The sequence below is a fragment of the Gadus morhua genome, chromosome 13 (assembly GCF_902167405.1).
Source record: "Gadus morhua chromosome 13, gadMor3.0, whole genome shotgun sequence".
Taxonomy (NCBI): domain Eukaryota; kingdom Metazoa; phylum Chordata; class Actinopteri; order Gadiformes; family Gadidae; genus Gadus; species Gadus morhua.
Genome location: NC_044060.1, coordinates 25,104,513 through 25,123,161, shown reverse-complemented (window position 1 = coordinate 25,123,161; position 18,649 = coordinate 25,104,513). Strand labels below are relative to the sequence as shown.

The 18,649-nt window shown below is 44.1% G+C and overlaps 1 protein-coding gene and 1 long non-coding RNA gene across 2 annotated transcripts; one reads left to right on the top strand and one right to left on the bottom strand.

The window, feature by feature from the left end:
- The first annotated feature begins 4,047 nt into the window (after positions 1–4,047).
- Positions 4,048–4,893, top strand: LOC115557838 (uncharacterized). The gene is made up of 3 exons (XR_003979263.1): positions 4,048–4,389; positions 4,485–4,638; positions 4,740–4,893. It is a non-coding gene; the product is annotated as an uncharacterized LOC115557838 (long non-coding RNA).
- Positions 4,894–14,010: 9,117 nt separating this feature from the next.
- Positions 14,011–17,661, bottom strand: LOC115557880 (E3 SUMO-protein ligase KIAA1586-like). The gene is made up of 3 exons (XM_030376018.1): positions 17,067–17,661; positions 16,794–16,889; positions 14,011–16,211 (listed from the first exon to the last, which is right to left on the bottom strand). Exons 1-3 carry the CDS (start codon positions 17,299–17,301, stop codon positions 14,317–14,319), a joined length of 2,226 nt encoding a protein of 741 aa, XP_030231878.1. The 5' UTR covers positions 17,302–17,661; the 3' UTR covers positions 14,011–14,316.
- Positions 17,662–18,649: the final 988 nt, after the last annotated feature.

The window sequence follows — 18,649 nt, the reverse complement described above, 5'->3', positions numbered from 1 at the left end:
TGCGGTTGTATTTTTCCAGGGGAGAAGAAGCCGAATAACCGCGAAAACGAATACATTTAATGATGGAGTCTCCGGCTTTCGTTTAGAACTGTCATCAATTTATTTGGGATTTAACATAGAATATTTAACATTCAAAATTAATTAAACGAGGAAATGTAACATTCAACATCAATACAACCTCCAGCTTTCGTCGTGAGTGCCCGGTTTGTTTACTTGATGTGGGCGCATCTGTCTGCGTCACACAAATACCCGGCGCATTTACTGACGCAAATGACGTTTAGAAATGTTCAGCGTAGTGTCCGAATTCTCGTTCCCTATTCCCTATATAGTGCACTATATCATGTACACTATATAGGGAATAGGGAACGAGTGTATAGGGAACGATTTCGAACACAGCTCAATAAAGGATGGACCACGGACTGGAAAATGGCCGCCCATTCATTCCTATACAAACTGCTCAGTGGCGCAGGGTAACATACAGGAGCGATTTGTTTCCGCGTTATGGGGCCAAGACACGTGGCCTAGTCCGCGACGTACCGGATGCAGAAATATAGAACTGATACCGTAATGCAGCGCTTCTTTGTCTTTGGATCTTTTGAATAAATGGATCAATACATGATGAATCACTGATCGCAAGCAGAGGGCCGTGAGAGTTATTGAACAGCAGATGAACCAGTCCAAAAATCGGACACGTTAACGGAGCACTGAACTAGGCCCTCTCGGATGCCATTTGTTTCACTACGACTCCTTTCAGCTGCGCACCCCTCTTCCCCAGCGAGATAACGGCTAATAAAACGCTTGTGGTGGCGTTTTGGAAAGAAAAAACTTACATTTTTTTAGGACATGGCATGAAGGTAATTATGAGCCTTTGATTGATATCCAGACATTTTTTGCGGAGACACAATCCTGTTCCCCACTTGTATTGGAGTGGACGGCGATATTATGGAGCCAGTTTCCTGCCATAATTCAAACCTGAAAAAAAAAGTTTCAAAGGCTTGTAAGTCTGGGTTTGAAAACTCAACACCTTGTAAAAAAGGTTTTGCAACACTGAAAAAAGAGATTATAACCTGAAAAAAATTCAAACAAAAATTCAAACATCTGTAAACATGATTTTGTGTTCTATTTTATCTTCATCATTTTCACCAACACATTTTCAAAGTTCAAACAATTTCACCAGCGCATTTGCAGAGTTTCAAATCTGGCACTTTTCTAACAGTGTATTTCATTGTTTCCCGGTTTTGAAACCTTGTAAATGGGATTCTGCAAACAGGTGTTCATACATTGAGAAATAAGTTTTGAAAGGTTGAATATTTAGTTTTCAAAACTTGTAAAGGTGTACTTTTACGCCATTGCAACGTATTTTTTCAGAACTGACTTTTCGGCACTGCCTTTTCAGAGATTTGATCACACAGGCGCAAGCTTTGAGTCACGTGAATATTGGCAGTGTTCTGTCGCGCACTCGTTTTGAAACTCCTGACAGTCAAAAAGGAAGAAAAAAAAAACGTTCCTGGGGGCGGGACCATTTAGCTCTAAACCTATTGGTTGCTCTCGGCTGACGTACATTCCAATCACATGTGCCGTTCACCGGGCTGTGCGTGATTGACAGTGCTCTGCCGATGAAAATAATGTGATTGGAATGTACGTCAGTACATTCCAAGGGGTCAGACAACTATCATGCCGTCGCAGTCCACCGCCCAGACTCCCCCATCCAACAACACCCGCATGGGGATAAGGGAGGGACGAAGGATGTACACGTGCCGTTCACCGGGCTGTGCGTGATTGACAGTGCTCTGCCGGTGACAAGAATGTGATTGGAATGTACGTCAGCCGAGAGCAACCAATAGGTTTAAAGCTAAATGGTCCCGCCCCCAGGAACGTTTTTTTTTTCTTCAGACTTGACTGTCAGGAGTTTCAAAACATATGCGCGACAGAACACTGCCAATATTCACGTGACTCAAAGCTTGCGCCTGTGTGGTCAAATCTCTGAAAAGACAATGCTGAAAAGTCAGTTCTGAAAAAATACGTTGCAATGGCGTAAACGTACACCTTTACAAGTTTTTAAAACTAAATATACAACCTTTCAAAACGTATTTCTCAATGTATGAACTCCTGTTTGCAGAATCCTATTTACAAGGTTTCAAAACCGGGAAACAATGAAATACACTGTTAGAACAGTGCCAGATTTGACACTCTGCAAATGCGCTGGTGAAATTGTTTGAACTTTGAAAATTTGTTGGTGAAAAAGATGAAGAAGATAAAATAGAACACAAAATCATGTTTACAGATGTTTGAATTTTCTTTAGGTTATAATCTCTTTTTTCAGTGTTGCAAAACCTTTTTTACAAGGTGTTGAGTTTTCAATCCCAGATTTACAAGCCTTTGAAACTTTTTTTTTCAGGTTTGAATTATGGCAGGAAACTGGCTCCATACGATATCTACTTCTGGGGCACATGAAATGACGGACCCCCGTCCACAGCCAGCTTAAACAGCTGCAATACCAGGCTTGGCCTCTGAGCACTGGTGGATTGCGGAAGTATGCGCCGGTCCTGGGGGCCTGGGTGGGCCTGGTTTCACCAAGCATGCATCGGAGGTGGCTCGTGTGTGCTTGCAATCGCTATAAATCCCAGGATGCATTTCGCACTCGCAGCAGTACGATGGCGGACCATATGGAGAAGACGCACAACTGTAACTTAAGTTACTCTTAACTTATATATATATTTATATAATATAATAATAATAATAATAATAATAATAATAATAATAATAATAATAATAATAATGATAATAATAATATAAGATAATATTTAAATATATATAAAGTCGTGTGTGTATAGCTTATACACATGACAGGACACGCATATCTTTTCAATTTTTATTCATTCAGAATATTTACATACTATTTGAAAATGAAAGAGGCTGGGATTTTGTTTTATATCATTTGTTTATATTGTTCAGTAGTATATGCCTAAATGAGGCCGTAGCACAGTTAACGGACGAGCAGAGGTGGTGACGTCATCGAGTCCGCTGCTGTTCCAATCGCAGGTACGTACTCGCGTGCTCGCAAGTATGTGCTTGAAGTACAGACTTGCCACGTACGTGCTTGCAAGTCATCGAGTCCGTAGTACGCGTGCTAGGAATTGAGAAACGGCCAGGGTGAATCTAGACTGGGTAGCCCCGCCCATTCTGCCGGCGATTTGAGTTCGCCCGTATATAGTATATAAACCACGGGTCAGCAACCTTTTCAACATGCAGCGCCAGTTTGACATTTTTTTCGTTAATGAATGTGCCTTAAGCAACAATATATTAAAAATTAAGCTGAATTATGAATTACAATTTTTTTCCAGAAGACCTGGAATTTTACTATTTCCATATATTCCACAATCATGCATCAACATTTTAAATGTTTTTTTGGTTGTTATATTTGCAACATGGGCTTACAAATTATAATTGCATAAGTCCCATCTTAAAACACCATTTTCAGAAACTCATTCAAAAACATGTTTGCACTGTGAGAATGGTAAGAAACGAGAATATATGAGAATGTTGGAACCATCCACATCAATATGTTTAATGTACAGCTTTGCAAAACCATGTGAAAGGGATGTATACAGGCCACTTGCAACAGTATTTTAAATATTTTCTTCTCTACTACTCACCACATAGGTTTATTCATATCGATCGCATACCCCTGAATCAAAATCGTATCGCGGCAGACTTTTGATATCTGCAAATATCGTATCGTTGTCCAATGAATAGATATAATATCATATCGTGATGAAACCAGAGATTTACACCCCCAAAAAACACTAAATGAATGTTGTATTTTCCTGCTGCATCCGACGAGCAGTTGTATTACAGCTTCCAGGGAAAACCTCGCTTGGTGGTGTGTAACCAGGAGCAAGTCTGTAATGCCTTAAAGGAGTGCCATGACAATCTTGGCAGTGGGGGTCATCCAGGGAGACGCCGAACAACAGAAAAAGTATTGGCGTCCTACCATTGGAAAACACTGAGGGAGGATGTAAAAAAATGAAAAAATGACAACTTTAAATGTAACTTCCTACACAACATTAGTTATACATTAGTTAACCTTTTTTTTTCTGTCACTGTCACTCGAAAGCCACGGACAGAGGTTTGCATACTGGACAAATGAGGCCACAGCATTGCTCCAAGGATCACTGCAGCCGATCTACAGGATCCCGAAGACCCGAAAAAGGGATCATGAGGTGAGCATGATGTTGATGGCAGAGGACACCCAGTGTCATGCTCCTTTTTGTTATAGACTCATTAATGCAATTCAGGTTTCTTATTCTTACATGTCTATATTGATACATAAATAATTTTCCCTCAAAGGTTCAGTTTGAAAAGGCCGACAGGTGCTTCATATTGGAGGTAATCTTTCTTTCTTTTTTTAACTGGAACCTGTACACCTAAACATCAGGGGAATGTGTTAATAAGCTATGACCTATATTACCTATATTTTACAGATGCCAACATCTGTGCTTGATGAAATCCTCAAAGAAGTGGTGCTCCAGGAAGGAGATAATGTCTACCTGACATTGGCTCTGGTGTGTACCACATTCAGAGACATTGTGTCCACTAATTATTTGAGAAGACGGGCACATTTTCAGTGGCTTGACAGTAAGTTATTTAATAGCAGTGGTATACAATACTTAAGTACCGTGGTGTTTTGAATATCTCTATGGAATTGTGCTCTTTTGACTCACAATTTTCTTACACAGGTGTTGCTACATGGAGTAGGTTTTCTGCAACGTACAAAAAAGCTTTCTGCACCATGTACACCATTGACACCTGCCTTGGATGTGGACGACTATATAAAAACTCAACAAGTCCGCAAAATTTTCCGACCGTATAGGTCGTTTGTACTGCCACGGATTACGACCCACTGGAGCGTATCAAAAACGAGCGCCTCTACAGGTCGCGGGAGGTATGTATGCCACATATATGTTTTTACTCTGTGCATTTAGGGTTTTAGCCATTTTATTCAGGTGTAAATGATTTAAGATCAAAACTCAAATCAACGGTTGGAAAAAATAACTCACATTTTTTGCTAAATCTATTCATTTGATGAGTAGGCTATAAGGATACAACCCAGTATAAGGACAACGCCCATACACTTTATTATACTTACATTACATACCCGGTATCACGCCAAGGCTTAAAATAGATACGTCTGTCCACATCGCAAGGCGTGTTCAGGGTCACGCTTTGCCTGACCAAAGCTTCACCCTGAACACGCGTCCTTCTCCATTCGAAATGAATGGGGGAATAGCACCAACAGCGATACGTTCTCCTAGCATTTGGTGAAATTGTTACGTAGCCATATTAATCGTTATTATCTGAATGGGAAATGCAATACTTTAGCACAGATACACCATTAAACGTGTTTCTAATGACATTTCTAGCGAGAAATGTACATTTGCCTTGCATAATCTTCAGTCAGTGAATGTGTATGATCTTTATTAATCTTTATTATCTGAATGGGAAATGAAATATTTTAGGATCGATTCACCGTTAAACGTGTTTCTAATAACATTTCTAGCGAGAAATATACTTTTTACTTGCATAATCTTCAGTCAGTGATTGTGTCTGATCTTTAGTTTTATTATTAGGAAGATTTAATCGTCTCGCTCGCATGTTTCAACGACGTCAGGTTGCTAGGGATGCTGCTTTCGCTAAACTAGCAGCTCACGTGTTTCCTGCGTTTGTGTTATTAAACCGTTACTTTATGTAACTTTTAATGATATTGTAATAACCACAGGCGAGGTATTGAGCGAAGTAAGCTTGATAGCAGGTTTATTGGATTCCACAATCGGACAGGCAGGCACAGCTCCACCGGAAAACTACAACAACCAAAACTCCCGCCCGGAAGGTAACCCCCGGAACCCCCTCTCGGAAGGCCCGCCCCTTCCTCCCAAACCATGTGACGTGAAACACGTTTATCTGAGAGCCAACCCAGTCGCCAAAAGCATACGTTGACAGTGTACGTTTTCGTGAACACTGGATTACGTCGCATTTCAATATAAAATAGCGTGTTAGCACACACACACACACACACACACACACACACACACACACACACACACACACACACACACACACACACACACACACACACACACACACACACACACACACACACACACACACACACACACACACACACACAATGCATTTCGCTGCTAAAACAACAACTTGGGCTGCTTCTAGGACATTTTGGGTGGATTTTGAACGGTGTGTGGGCAGGACGTTTTTTGCAGGCAGGACCTGGCAACCCTGCGCTGTTGCCCGAGGTGCAGAAATGCTCCGGAACAGATCTGGATCCACCATGGCCAAAATAATTGTCATGAATAGCATGAATAGATTCATGCATTATCATTCAACTTGAACATGTGTTTTTACAGTATAGAGTGGTGGAGGGATGACGTATGTTGGCCAACCCGGAAGTGAGCGTCGACCTGGGTTTCCCTTGACAAAAAGCCAACGGGTTTTTCCATTGGATTTTGGATTATTGCAGAAAAATTAGCATCTTTGAAGCACCTCCACAAAAACTGAAAATAAATAAATAAATAAAAATAACTGTGCTCCAAAGAACGAAATGTAAACCAATGCATTCTGAATGGGACTGTTTCTCTGATTTTTCCATGCTACACAGAACGAAATGTAAACCCATGCAAATAAAGACTTCATGGTCATAATAATTTAAATATCATTATATTTTTTTATATATATATATATTCTATTTTTTTCAACGGGGCTGCATCCAGTCACTTGACCGTCATGGTTGCTATGGTGGTTGCTATCGACCAGCCCTTCTAATCCTTACATGGCTCTAAAAACCACGCGGCAAAGGAGCTGCCGTCCATTGTGTTGTTTTTGTCGTAAACTAGGGTCCGATGGTTAAAAAATAGACAGATATTCCAAGGTATCCTTAAAAGGCAGCTTGGATGTTTTTATTTTCTGCAGTTTAGACTTCTTCTATAACCTATTTTTGAAAGCAAAACACCAAGCTCAATGATTTAACGAGGCAGGGTTATTTGAAACAATTGATTAAATATATATTTGTGTGAGGTCATTCCTTCTCCTCAGTTTGCTTCCTATTTATGTCTAGTGTACAACCCTACTGTCCACAAGCATCACCCCCCCTCCCCATATGGATTTGGAGAATTGTTGCCACGTCCCAGTGGTGGAGGTATCATATATATGAAAGAGGGCATTCAATTATACTACAATGATCAATTAGGAGGCCGAAGCCCTAAAGGAAGTGATGCAATAGGTGACTGCAGGTCGACAACATTTAAGTAAGCTGTACTTTGAGGTCTCTTATATATCAAAGGGTGTCTCAAAGGACGCATACGCTTCAACCTGTGGCTCCAGCCCTACAGGAAATGACTCAGCAAGTGCTCCATCTCGTTGCACCTGCACCCAGCGGCTCGCTTGCAAGATTTTGGCCTGAAGTTCTTCCCAGACCTACACCGTAGCCATCCAACCTGCATATCTGAGAATCAGGCCTCTCTTTAATAATGACAAAAAGTTATGAGAGAAATACACATTAACTTTTGTCTCATAAGCGGCGTGGTGCCGGCTCCTTTTGACCTTTTGACCCCAGACTTCTGGGCGAACAAGGTGTCCTTCAACATCTACGCTTCCAGGCAATTGCAACGGTGCCGCACATGAGCATATTCAAACATGTTTAATGGTAGTAATTAGCTGTCGAAATTGGAGGCCTTAATCAATAATGAGCAGCTATTGATTTGCTTCCCGATAGAAGTTTGTGAAAAATGACATGTTATTTAGCATCTACACGTTGAGCTGAGTCCAATGACACCCAGCATGACGCTCTAGCAAATGGTAACATGTATTTTACATGGTTCACCTAGGTCTAGTAACATGTAATAACATGTAATTTGTCAAAAATCTCCATCGGGAAGCAAATCTATAGCTTGTCATTATTGATAAAGGCCTCCAAAATCGACAGCTAATTACTACCCCGAAACATATTCAAATATGATCATGTGTGGCACTGATGCAATCGCCTTGAAACGTAGATGTCAAAGGACACCTTGTTTCCTCCGTTACGCCACCGGGAAGATATTTACATACTTCTAATGGATTGATTCATATTTTAAGGTTCTCGGAGTGAGACGGCTGCAGCAGAAGTGTTGAGACGAAAGGTGATATCAAGACATTTATAGAATATTCCCATTCACATTATGATTCTTCGTCATAACATCCGACCAAACATCCTTTACAGTCACCGAGCGAGGATTATGAAAGTCCAGGCCCCCCCTTCCTGCACTCGGGGTCCGACTGGGCCAAGTTTCGGTGCGGGGGTCCCAGTTAGGCCTTAGAATAAGGTATTCAAATTTCAGGGCGGTAGGACGTTCCTATCTCAAAAACAGTTTTTCCACCACATTCTGAACCATAAGGTCTTGCAGGTAACACTTCTGAGGGGCTTTGTCCAAATGACAGTCCATTTGGGAAAACTTTTTTTCTCTAAGGGCTAGAACTCCAAATCTCGGATATGTCGTTCTCGGGGCCCCGGGAAATGTGTGTAAACATTTTAGCCTCCCTAGCTATCTCGAAAAGGCCGGAAAAGGGGCGTGATCTCCAACAGTACAGTAAATGTACATAAGACAGAGGTTAGTTTCTAGTCCCCATTTTTTGTGGGATGGAGGTGTACATTTGTGGCTTAAGGTGTGTAGACACAGCTGGCCTGTGGCCACGTTTTTGAAGTCTGGGGTCAAAAGGAGCCGGCACCACGCCGCTTATGAGACAAAAGTTAATGTGTATTTCTCTCATAACTTTTTGTCATTATTAAAGAGAGGCCTGATTCTCAGATATGCAGGTTGGATGGCTACGGTGTAGGTCTGGGAAGAACTTCAGGCCAAAATCTTGCAAGCGAGCCGCTGGGTGCAGGTGCAACGAGATGGAGCACTTGCTGAGTCATTCCCTGTAGGGCTGGAGCCACAGGTTGAAGCGTATGCGTCCTTTGAGACACCCTTTGATATATAAGAGACCTCAAAGTACAGCTTACTTAAATGTTGTCGACCTGCAGTCACCTATTGCATCACTTCCTTTGGGGCTTCGGCCTCCTAATTGATCATTGTAGTATAATTGAATGCCCTCTTTCATATATATGATACCTCCACCACTGGGACGTGGCAACAATTCTCCAAATCCATATGGGGAGGGGGGGTGATGCTTGTGGACAGTAGGGTTGTACACTATACATAAATAGGAAGCAAACTCAGGAGAAGGAATGACCTCTCACAAATATATATTGAATAAATTGTTTCAAATAACCCTGCCTCGTTAAATCATTGAGCTTGGTGTTTTGCTTTCAAAAATAGGTTATAGAAGAAGTCTAAACTGCAGAAAATAAAAACATCCAAGCTGCCTTTTAAGGATACCTTGGAATATCTGTCTATTTTTTAACCATCGGACCCTAGTTTACGACAAAAACAACACAATGGACGGCAGCTCCTTTGCCGCGTGGTTTTTAGAGCCATGTAAGGATTAGAAGGGCTGGTCGATAGCAACCACCATAGCAACCTAGACGGTCAAGTGACTGGATGCAACCCCGTTGAAAAAAATAGAATACCAGCCTACACACTGAGGAGAATAATGATATTTAAATTATTATGACCATGAAGTCTTTATTTGCATGGGTTTACATTTCGTTCTGTGTAGCATGGAAAAATCGGAGAAACACTCCCATTCAGAATGGGAGTGTTTCGTCCCACTTTTCTCTACACAGCGCCCCCTACAGCTTCGTAGTAGATATTTTACAACACTGTCGTAACAACTCGTTGACGACCCTTCCCCATGCACTTCGACGCTAGCCATGTGCATTTGTTTTCAAAGAAGCCGGCGAATGCGTCCATGTCCGAACTAGATGATCATGAAGTGTAGACAATGTTATACATTTTTAAAACGGTGTATTTGTATTGCAATAAACATAAATCCATCCTTATTTATAGTTGACGGGGAGAATTTATATCCTAGATTATAATTGTTTTATTTTAGGTTGAACAGAACAGATCAGTGTAAGAGTGTTGGCCAACATAATAATCTAAATAAACAAGAACCTGGATTCGGGGATTCAGCCTGTATCTGGGGGACAAGACAGACGAACAGCAAAACACCCATGGAAACAAAGGAAAGGAAACATACAGGGCTCACAACAGAACGGTCGAGAAAACACATTTTTACAGGGCTCACAAAAAAATGGTTGAGCAAACACATTTGTACAGAGACTATCAACATCAAGAATACCACGAAGACAAAGTTCACGAAAGGGTACTTTCAATTTCAAAAGCAACACGGCCAAGTCGGCGTCTGATTTGCAGTCTTCTTTTTCTTTCAGTTCACGCTATTCCTGAAAAGCTTGCCCAACGTTTACTTGTGTCTGGCCTCTCTGTCGGTCAGTCTCCCTTTTCTCTTCTTCTGTTCCTCCGACATTGGGTTTCTCTGTCTCTTTTTATCTATGATGAATGTAACAAGCCCCTAATTACTTGTGTTTATATCGAGAGCAAACCGCTGCTTAGAGAGAGCGCGGCCCCTGCTAGCGTCGCTATAACACACAATCAACTGTTGTGTGGAGCGGAACACGGCCGAGCGATTCACGTACATAGCCAATGTCCGAACCGGGCACAGGAGATGCAACTCCGCCTCCGCCTCACTAGAATGAGGCGGGGGGTGAAAAGCCTTAAGCACAATATCCCTAGACCGAAAATAACTATTAATGTTCTTCGGGAGGAACGCAGGATTAGGTCTGAGCAACGCGAAGGAGCTGTCCACGTTTAGCAACAAGCAACTCGGGCTGACAGACAGAGCGGTTAGCTCAACGGCCCGCTTGGCAGAAACCAAGGCCAACAAGAGCGCCGTCTTAAAGGACAGGGCATCCAAAGGGGCCTGAGAAAAAGGCTCGAAAGGATCCCTGGACAATCCCTGAAAAATATCGATATTCTATACCATTTTCGATATCAGGGGAAAAGTTTTTTCAGGAAAGAACATACCCAAAGTAAATAGAGTATATCTCCACAACTGCAAGGGCGATAATGTCATCTTTGTGCCATAAGAAAGATTGTTGTGCAAGTGAAATATTCAATGGGGATGATACATGGTTAAAGTGAATAAAGCCATGGAACACAGCATAAGTGGAAGATAACATTTCCACCTGAAATAATTATCAGTTGGTCGTTATCATTTGGGAGCGATGTCTTACTATGAGACACAAATAGAGGTAGATATCTTACAATTTTGACACTTGACACCTCTATTTAAATTTCAGGGCAAATATATTTGAATGCACCAAGCCAAACACTCGCAAATAAACATATGGCCACTAGATTGCACTGAAGAATATGTTTTCTGATTGAAGGCAATTTACATATTTCCTAAGAAACCTTCTCTTATTCATTGATTGAAAATACCATGTTTAGTTGCAAAATTTGGCCCAGACACTGGGTTATCTGTTTATGGTGGTTTTATTCGACCAGAATCAACTTTGTGGACAAAAATCACAAAGGTAATACTTCATTTTTGGTTGTTAAAAGAAAAGGGGACGTTTCTTCTTAAGTTGTTATTTGCGAGTTTTAGTCACAGAATGATATGGTTTGGACTGTTGGAATAAGTGGAGGCTCAGCTTTCATGTAATATATAGTTTTGTGAGGGTCCAATTTCGTGAAAAAGATCGCTATTGCTGTGCATGTGCACAGTTATGAAACCCAAAACCGTGTTCTTGCATATGACTTTCCTTGGTAATTTGCCTCAATCCAAAGTACTTCCAAACTGCACTCCTCCATCACTACTCCATTTTTCTTCTACCTAAACCGTTCGCGGAGGCGCTGCACTTGCGATGCTAGCTTTGTTGGCTAACCTTTAGCCAACACCTTCGAATCACGGCCAGAGAACGCACTGCGAGTGACAGAAGGCGGCGGGGCTATATTCGCACTGAAGCGATGCGGGTCTGTTAACTCGCTTTCCGAGAGAAGAGAAGACGGCGCGCTGATCAATTGCAAATACTTATATTTTGTGTTATTTTGCGGCAAAAAAGGTTGTTCTGCAGTTTCTAAAAACATTTGAATAAATAGCCTTTCTATTAACATCCACCCAAAATCCACTTGCCCGTTCGGGCAACCAGAAATCAATCTCAACTTGCCCAAATATGACTTTTGGTTGCCCCGGGCAAGCGGGCAACCATTAATGTCGAGGCCTGGTCTTTTCCAATATTCCAGGTCTGGCGACACCGAACGGGGAACGAGGAGCACCCTGAGCTTGTGTCACCTGGGGTCCAACCGTTGGCGAGCAATCCACCACTGGAGTCTGCGCATAAAAAGCAGACCCAGGGGGACCACGGGCCGGGCAGCTGCCATCAGCCCTAACAGGCGCGTGGTGGACAGTGCGGTCACGTTTCTGCGAACACGAAAACGGGAGAGCGCCGACAGGATGGCGTCTCGCCAAGGAGGCGAAAGCATTGCATTCATGGCTGAGTCTAGGCAAAGCCCCAAGTAGACTGTCTGCCGGCTGGGGAGCGGGGAGCTCTTCTCCCAGTTGATGGCAAAACCCAGGAAGGAGAGGTGGTTTATCACCAACATGGTGTCCCTTCTCGCGGTCTCCTCTGAGTTGCTCAGAATAAGCAGGTCATCTAGGTAGAAGAGAATCCTCTTTCCCTGACACCTGGGCGGTTCCAACGCCGTCTCCACACACTTTGAGAAGGTGCGCGGAGCCAGGGAGTAGCCGAACGGCAGACACTGGTACTCGTACGCCATCCCCATAAAGGCAAAGCGGAGAGACTTCCTGTGCGCCTGCCGAACAGGGACGTGGAAGTAAGCATCCTTGAGATCCAGGGATGTGAACCAATCACACTCTCTCACACACCGGAACAACGATCCGACAGTGAGCATTCTGAACTTCCTCGTGGCAACGAATCTGTTGAACACGCGAAGATCCAGAATAGGTCTCTTTTCCCCTGACTTCTTGGAAACCAGGAAGTAGCAGGAATAAAACCAAAGGTGAGACTCGTGGGGGGGAACGACAGTGATGGCCCCCTTCACCAAGAGACGGGCCACCTCTGCTGCCAGAGCCGTGCTCGCAGCCGGGTCCCGTAGTGTGGTCTCCACCAACCCCATAAAGGGTGGGGGATGACGCTTGAACTGTATGGGATGGCCCCATCTCAACGTGGTGTCCAACCACGAGGGCAGAACGCACCGCTCTTGCCAACACGCATAGCGGTCGAAGAGAGGGCGAGCCGACAGCTGAGGAAGACCGTCCAGGAATAACCCGTATTCCTCGGCCCCTACCGCCTCCACACTGCGTGTGAACCAAGGGGGGCTTCCCATGAAAGGGAGGAGGCTCAGCGAGTGTAGGAGACAACCAGAACCAGCCGCTGTAAAAACAACGAGCTGTCTACACGTCGCGCTCGTGCCCGCTGAACAGGGAGCGAGCCGTCCGGCCGCCGCACCTGTGCGCATGCGCTGTCCGCAGGCTGTAGCCACAGCAAGCGGGCCCCTCTCCTCACCTCCCACAAACTGTTGAAGGGAGGTAGAGGCAGTGGTGTAGTGGTCCCTGGAGAAGTGGGTATACTCTAAATGTTTGCCCTTTTTTTAACGCAGCCCAGAAAAACACCCTTTTTTAGACTCTACTACTACTCTTTTTAGTTTACTTACATTGGCACATAATTTCTGCTGCTTGATCTCAGGGAGGAAGGATTATGAAATGACTAAACAAATACTGGCCCACAGACTAGTGAGAGACAACTATTCCTTATTCCTGGAATGACACTTATTCTCTCACATGGCAAATCAGTAATTTCTTTTGTAAACGGTGTCTATGAACAGCTGATTCGCAACAAATAGCATGGGCCAGAGTGTGCCACTATATTATGAAATTAACATGACTTGATCAGGAGTAGTTTGTAGGTATTACTGGTCACACAGGCAGCCAGCATGAATGTAAAATATAGATGAGGCAAACATGGTGTTTCAATAATTTTTTGAACATTTATTTAAATAACATACTACTTTTGACAATGCATCCTTATTCATATTTCACCTTAGATTAAACATTAGATTATTTCTCTTCCACAACAATCATCTCGTTAGATATGTAGTATATCAATATATACATAAATATCATATGATGATTGAACATCATCATTGAAATTATTCAACAAAACAATATGTGACAAAACAACAATATTTAGTTTACAAAGAAAAAATATAAATGCATTTACAACACATCAATAGTGATATGCTCTCTGAGCCCAGTACTGGGTTTCTAACCATGATCATACTACAGTATATTCCAGACAGACTTGCTTTCTGCAGGAGTTTTCACACTGCACTGTCTAGAACGCACAGAAGAGGCAGCACGATGGCTCTTCAACCAGGTCCTTGTATACTTTCTAGGATCAAACTTGGAAGTAGGCGGGCCGTTGATATTAATCATCATCAAGTTTGATATGTTTGAGATCAGTAGGACAGCCCTTTTGTCTGAGCATATATTGTTCATAAGGCTAAAGTTCCTCTCACACTCTGCTGTACTGACAGGGAATGTTTTCATACAGTTCATGAGTGGTTTTAGATCCTTGGGCTCACTAGTGGGCTGTTCCAGTAGGTCCCGCATCCCATTCAGTGCTTGGTCCTTGCACAGGTTAAATCGCTTGCATAGTCGCTTAATTTGTTCTTCACCATGGCGGATGCTGGGCTTTGATGGCCATTTACTCTGATCAAGGATGCTGAGGTCCTTGATGGTCTCATCCTCAAAAGACAAGCGTTTCTCCAGATTGTTCACAAGGCTTTGTAAGAACTGGCCTGGATTGATAGACCTCAGCTTTGCCATTGTTTTCAGTGTTGTAGACCGATACTCCCCAGTCTTTTTTGCTTCTAAAGCCTCACTATATTTCTCACCTGGACTCTCTTTGAATGACTGGATCACTCTGATTGAGCGTTTCAGCAGATGCTCAGCTCTGAGCAGAGTTATCGAATGAGACTGAAGCTCCTGTGACAGGAGACTTAGTTCATGGAGTGTGTCATACATGAGCCCAAGGTCACAAATAAATTCTGGACTTTGAACACGGTCTAGTAAACCTCTGTACATTTGCCTGTCTTTGGTGGACCTTGTCTCATCACAGCAAGCATTTTTAAAGTGCTGCACAAGAGCTCCCAGGGATGTCCAAACAGCACGAACAGTCCGAAAGCTACTGGCCACCCAGCGTACATCCAAGATTCTGCCAATGCGAAGAAGTTGTGAGCCTACTTCAGCTGCTGCATTTTTGAGTCCACGCTCATTTTTGTTTGACATACTATACACAGAATATAGCTTCTGGATAAAAGTTTTGAAATGATTGACAGAGTTTACCTCATCAACTTCATCAGACACAGCGAGTTCAAGTCTATGGTTCATGCAGTGCCATACAAAAAGCTTCGGGAATCTCGAGGTCAGCCTGGTTGCTACTCCTGACTTCTTTCCTAACATGACAATGGCTCCATCAGATACAAATGTTACCCAGTTTTCATGTAGCCACTCTTCTGTAAAGCCAGCATTAGTTAAACAGGTGAGTAACGCCTGTTCTATGCCATCTGCTCTCTGATTTTCCAGTTCAACAAGTTCAATGAATATGAACTCAGGGCTTTCTTCTTGAATTGATGCCTTAATTGAAACTGTCATGACAGCTTTGTGACTTAAAGAAGATGCCTCGTCAATTAGGACAGCCAACTTACTGGATGATGCTATAATGTTACTGACAATTTTGCTCTGCATCTCACTGGCAACATGTTGCATTATTTGTGTTGCACTGTAACGTGAATGAAGTATTGTGCCCATATTTAGACCATTCAGTTCCTGCAGCTCGATGAGGCTCTCATGGTCAGAAAAGGGTCGGTTTTTTTTGGCAATATGGTAGGCCGTTCGAAACACGGCTTCAGTTTCCTTCATGTAGGACTCAGTCATAACCTCCATTGCATTCTCAATGGCAGCTTTGTCCTGTTGCTCTGCCACGTTCACTGCCTGAGTGTGGGCCTTAGACAAAGCATGTTTCCTCACCTTATTTCTCAAGACAGACAGACTTGTTGTTCTACTTCCCTGGCCAGACACTTGAATTTCAAAGTTCATCCATTCTCTTGAGAGTGATACACCTTGCTCCTTGTTGATCCCAATGGAGTTCACACTGCTACAGACCAGACATCCTGTGAAGCATAAACAAACAATGCAAAAATACATACAGACAGTACAAAAATGTATTGCTACAGTTACTATTGTCACTGCTTTTTGTCCCCCATCGTTGCTGTTGTCATCATCTACTATTAGTCTCTCTCTCTCTCTCTCTCTCTCTCTCTCTCTCTCTCTCTCTCTCCCCACCTAGAGCCGAAGGATCTGTCCTAGGTTTCTGCCTCTTAAAAGGCAGTTTTTCCTTGCCCCTGTTGCCAAGTGCTTGCTCATGGTGGTACTGTTGGGTCTCTGTAAATGTTATACAGAGTTCGGTCTAGACCTTCTCTATTTAAAAAGTGTCCTGAGATAACTTGAAGTACTTTATCCACAGCTTTATGTGTGCATGGTCCATTTCTTCCACATACATCCAAGGACACACACACGCGCACACACACACACACACACACACACACACACACACACACACACACACACACACACACACACACACACACACACACACACACACACACACACACACACACACACACACACACACAATATTTCTCTGTGTCCACTATTTCAGAAGTTACCCAAACGAGCAATCTACCTAAACTTACCCATTTTTTTGTTTTTGGATCCCAACCAGGGGTTCTTGCATTTAAAATCTTCTTTTTGTTTGGCAGTCCACAAGTCTGGCCAGTCATTATTAATGTCTACAGAAAAACAACAAAAATGATTGAATTACAGGTTATAAAATAACTAAAGTGATTGAATAACGGGCTACAAGGGAAACAATGACCAAAACCCATTTGAAAGTGTAAAGTTGCATAATCCCTTTCGTTTTATTTATTACCCCCCCCCCCAACAAAAAAAGGCCCACGCCCACCTACCGTAGTTGACGTCTTCATCCGAAGTTGTACCGGCATCTTTGGCTGTGGGCGGAGAGGCAGCATCTCCTTCACTGACAGCCTCCTCTCCGACGGGGGCGGGGGGCAGAGCGGGCGTCAACGGTAACTGTACCGGTGTACGATCGCTAACATTAACTGCTGAGCTGCTGGCTGATATTGATTTGCGAGGACTTTTGAAATTGTCAAATAAATTTTTTGTTTGGATAGCTCGCTTCATTTTACCGGATTATTATAGAAAATCATTTAAAGTAAACTTGTAAAAGTATACTAGCTATGTAAATTTGTCTTTCGCGATATTTACTATATTACTACGGCATGACCCGCCTTTCTCTCCCTCCGATTGGCTAATTCGTCGTCATGCCTACAGTTAAACAAACTAATCAGTACAGCGAGCCAATAAGTGGCAGAGTAGCGTGGGTCATGGCTTCACCGGGGAAAAGTGGGCGATTTCGCTTGCAGATACTACTGAATGGTGCGCATCTGGGGGGGTTTAGAAGTGGGTATACGCAATGCTGACTGAAAAATAAGTGGGTATACGCCGTATACCCGCGTATACCCTGGACTACACCACTGGGTAGAGGGGATAATGTGGGGAACCAGGAGACAGGTACAAGCGGCCGTATCCACGGCTCCAAGGGACGCCGCTTCTTAGAAGCAGGTGAACCAGAGGCCATGTGAACACGCCGTCCGACCGCCACCCTACAGCCGCCGGGCTGAGGGGGGGAAAGAGGCAACATGGAGGAACGCACCACAAGCGTAGGACGCAGGTGGCCTAAGGAATATCGCTCTTTAGGTACCATGTACTGCCGTTCGGCCGAACGGTCTTTACTTTTTTCTTTAATAGGGAAGGAAAAAGTAGGAGCAAGCTTCCGGAACTTCCCGGTCCGTGGTGCTCTCCCCGTCTGCGGCGGCGGCTGCGGCTGCTGCTGCTGCTGCGGCACCGGGGCTGGAGTCGGAGGCGGCCCCCCTGGAACGCTGGGACCGGCCTGGACCCCGCTTCCTCCCGGCCTGCTGGTGGGAGGAGCCTGTGAGAATCGCCCCGAACCGGGAACGATTCTCACGGACAGACTGCTGGTGCGCGAGAACCGGGGACCAAATAGGCCATCCGGTGCTAATGGACCCTGGACGAGGCTGGCCCGCTGGCTCGTTCTGGCACCGCAGTGTGGGAGAGCCATATGACCCTTTGGATCATGGTAGCCCACGCCATATGCCGGCCGGCCGAAACGGCTATCGGCTGGCACAGCTGGAGGATGGCGCTGGAAAAGCGGGAAACCGCCAGCCATCTCGCGGCTTCCTCTGGGCCGTAGGCCTAGGCCTCCCTGTCAGCCGACAAGGAGACCATGGCAGAGTAGAGCAGGGCGATGTTGTTGACCGCCGCAGCGGATTGAGAGGCACAAACGAACACCCTGTCCGTTAATCCGACAATCTGCTTCTGGAGGCGGTCGGGGGGCAGCGGCTTTTCGTTAGGGCGCCATCCGGCGCCCGGACAGAGAAGCGCTGCCAGGGGAGGCTCCAGGCGAGGGATCCCCCTCGCCTGAGTATCGGCCCACCCCTCCACATTGGTG